Source organism: Propithecus coquereli, unplaced genomic scaffold (assembly GCF_000956105.1).
Source record: "Propithecus coquereli isolate 6110/MARCELLA unplaced genomic scaffold, Pcoq_1.0 Scaffold588, whole genome shotgun sequence".
NCBI lineage: Eukaryota > Metazoa > Chordata > Mammalia > Primates > Indriidae > Propithecus > Propithecus coquereli.
In genome coordinates, this window is record NW_012151818.1 from 261,181 (window position 1) to 264,320 (window position 3,140).

Here is a 3,140-nt window from a genome sequence, read left to right on the forward strand (position 1 = left end):
CAACAATATTAGGAATGAAAAGGGGAAAAAGCAGAAAGAGGAGTTTTAGGTGAAATCAAACTGCTCTCAGGAGCTCTGGTGACGTAGAATTCGCTAGACCCTCTCCGGATGCCCCCGGCAGCCCGTTCCGTCCGTGGGCAACGCCGACCTCGCACCGAGCTGCCTCCATCTCTGGCCTCCCACGGCCCTCCTGCGTCTTCACGGATGTCCACGCCCTCACAGTTCCACGGGGCGTGACCGCAACCACGTGCATGCATCGCGCACGCACACACACGCACACACACACCAAAACCGCCCCGTGCATCCAAATGTGAACACTCCGACCCACGGGCTCTGAAGACACACTCTGCGTGTAGAGCGTGCTCACGTGCACGCAGACACGCATGCTCCCAGCGCCCACGTGATGTCAACAGTTCCACGTGCACACACCCAAGGTGCCGTACCACGGCGCTCTCAATCACGCTCGCACACGTATGCACGCACAGTCCGTACATGTGTGCAGACCCCGTTACACGGAGCATGCCCGGGCAAATGCATGCGCACGTGTGTTACACGGGAGCACGAGCCCATCAGCATGCCTGCCTCCCGTGTGCCCCCACACGGGCCTCGGAGGGGGGGTGGCCGTACCTCCAGTTCCCTCAGCAGCTCCGACCGACCGCACGACTCCAGGTCTTCCAGAGCCTCCGCGAACACGCGCCAGAAGCCCTCCTCTCGGGCAGGGCCGGGGGCTGGGCTGCAACGCAGGGACCAGAGCGTCAGCTCCCGGCTGGCGGGCGGCGGGCGGGCTGGGGAGTCTTCGGAGCCCCCGGGCCCCGCGCTGCGCTCAAGGGACCACAGGGCGGGCAGGCGGGCGGGCGTCCTCGGTGGTAGTTCTGGGGCCCCGGGACAGTGGTTGGTGACAAAGGACAGGGCAAGACGCGGCTAAGGGCGGCCGGGACTGTCGGTGGCCAGTTAGAACACGAGTAGACGAGACGACGGGGCAGAGCGCGGTGACACAGGACGCCTGAGAAGAGAGACAGACGGACGGACAGACAGACAGACGGACAGACAGACAGACAGGAGAGCCATGGTGCAGCCCCAGAGGACAGCCCCGGCCCCACCCAGACACACGGCACCGCGGGACAGGGACGGGGACAGAGCCGGGGCCAGCCAGGACACGGAGGGACGGAGGGGGGCCCCCGGCTGGCAGGCGCCGCGTCTCAGAGCGGTCGCGGGTCGCGTCGTCAGGAAGCCACCCGGCACTTACGGAGCCCCGGGCGTTTACCGGGCGCGCCACGGTTTGCAGAGCGCGTTCTCGCACGAAGGCGCGCGGGCTTTGCGCGCTGAGGGAGGCTCGGGCACGAGCACCAGTTACCTCCTTCCCTTCCATCGTACAGATGGGAAGACCGAGGCCGGGGGACATTCGCTTCCCTCAAGGGGACGCTGCGAACATCCCACGCGCTAAGCTCTGCCGGGCACAGGGACGTGGCGGGGAGGAAGGTGTCTGGCGCTGGAGATTCGCGCGCAAACTACGTGTGGGCGCCGGCTGAGGGCCGCGGCCCTGAGCGAGGGCTGCCGCACAGAAGAGATGACGGCCAAGTGACTAACCGGGTAGGCACGAGGGGGCCAGTGCCACCAGGAGGCTCGCAGGAGCAGCTGTGGGTACCAGAGCAGGGAGGGAGGGAGGAATTCCTTCTGCCTGAGAAAGCTGAGGAAGCTTCCCAGAAGCAGGGTAATTTGGGCTGGGTTTTGAGGGATGCGTAGGAGTTTGCCAGGAGAGACCGAGGGAAGGGCATTCCGGGCAGTAGGAACCGCCTGATCCAAAGCACAGAGATTGGAGGGGGCGTCTGGGCGAGACTCTTCCGCTCCCCCAGCGCTTTGGCACGGAGACCGGCCACCCTCACCCGTCCCAGCCAAGCGACTCTGCCTCCTCCTCCACGCTGCTGCCACCACAGACCTCGTTGGTGGCTCCCAATCCTCCTCCTCTTCCTCCTCCTCGTCCTCCTCCTCCGGGAAGCTTTCGTCGGTGGGGGCCGGGGTATAGCTCGTCCTCCGGGGCTCGGTGGGCGGGGGGCTGCTCCTTAGCCGGCCGAGCCGCCACTCCTGGGGGGTCAGGGCCCGGGCTGCCGCCTGCGGAGTGTAGGAACCTGGCGGGTGGGGAGAGGGGGCATCTGTCCGCGCCCTGCCCTCCCTCCCGCCACATCCCCGGCCGCGCCGGGTGACCCCGGAGAGGTCTTTGCTCCTCCCCTGCCTCCGGCCCCTGCGAGCTCTGCCGTCCGGCCCAGGGCCCCAGAGAGGGCAGCCGGCCCGTGAGCGGGGGGCGGGACCCCACGGCGGGGACCCCGGCGGGGCTGAGGGTCTTCGCCAAAACACGAGTCCGCGGTCTGTGCTCCGAGGAGCAAGGGGCCCCGGGTGGCCAACGGAAGTGTCCCCAAGGGGAGGCCAGGAGGGGAGGGGCGCGGGGGAGGGAGGGCGGCGTGGGGGTGCACGGTGCTACCTGGGCCCCCAAAGCCACCCTCCGCGGCCGAGCCGTCCCAGGACTCCACGGCGCTGTCCACGCTGGGCACGGCAGGCGAGAGGCGGGCAGCCGGGAGGCCTCCCTTCAGGGCCTCCGGGGGGTCGTCATCTGCGTCGCTGGCCTCGCTGAGGCTGCCCGACTTGTGGGATAGCGGGGGCCCTGGGGGGAGACGGGGGTGTCACCTCCGACCTCAAAGACACGGAGGCCTCGGCGTCCCCATTTCGGCCTGGTCTGGGGACGCGCGGCTGACGTGGGGCGTGGCACGTTCATAGCAAACCCGTCGCACAGATGGGAAAACTGAGGCTCGGGGAGGCTGAACACAAGCCCGAGGTCGCAGGGGAGCGCGGTGGACCCCAGATTAGAAGGAAGACCCCAAAAGTGGGGCTCCTGCTGCTGCACGTGGTGGCGGGGACACACTCAGGGGACAGGGAGGGACACAGGGTGCGGCCGCGCGGCACAAACGCCAGCGCCTTGAGAGGCGGGAAGTGACGGCCCACGCTCAGACAGACGCGGCTCCACGGCGCTGTGTGACCTCAGGCTCATCGCCACCCTCTCTGAGCCTTGTCTGCTCAGCTATCCGGGTGTCCCCTTCACAGCGCTGTGTGACCTCAGGCTCGTCACCGCCCTCTCTGAGCCTTGTCTG

The 3,140-nt window shown here is 67.9% G+C and overlaps 1 protein-coding gene across 1 annotated transcript in view; it reads right to left on the bottom strand.

The window, feature by feature from the left end:
- Positions 1-3,140, bottom strand: part of GRIP2 (glutamate receptor interacting protein 2) — a 30,692-nt gene that overhangs the window by 7,899 nt on the left and 19,653 nt on the right. Inside the window, exons 18-20 of the mRNA XM_012658460.1 lie at positions 2,477-2,656; positions 1,937-2,126; positions 628-733 (exon numbers count right to left, since the gene is read on the bottom strand). Coding sequence (XP_012513914.1) covers positions 628-733; positions 1,937-2,126; positions 2,477-2,656 — 476 coding nt within the window. The remainder of the gene's footprint in view (positions 1-627; positions 734-1,936; positions 2,127-2,476; positions 2,657-3,140) is intronic.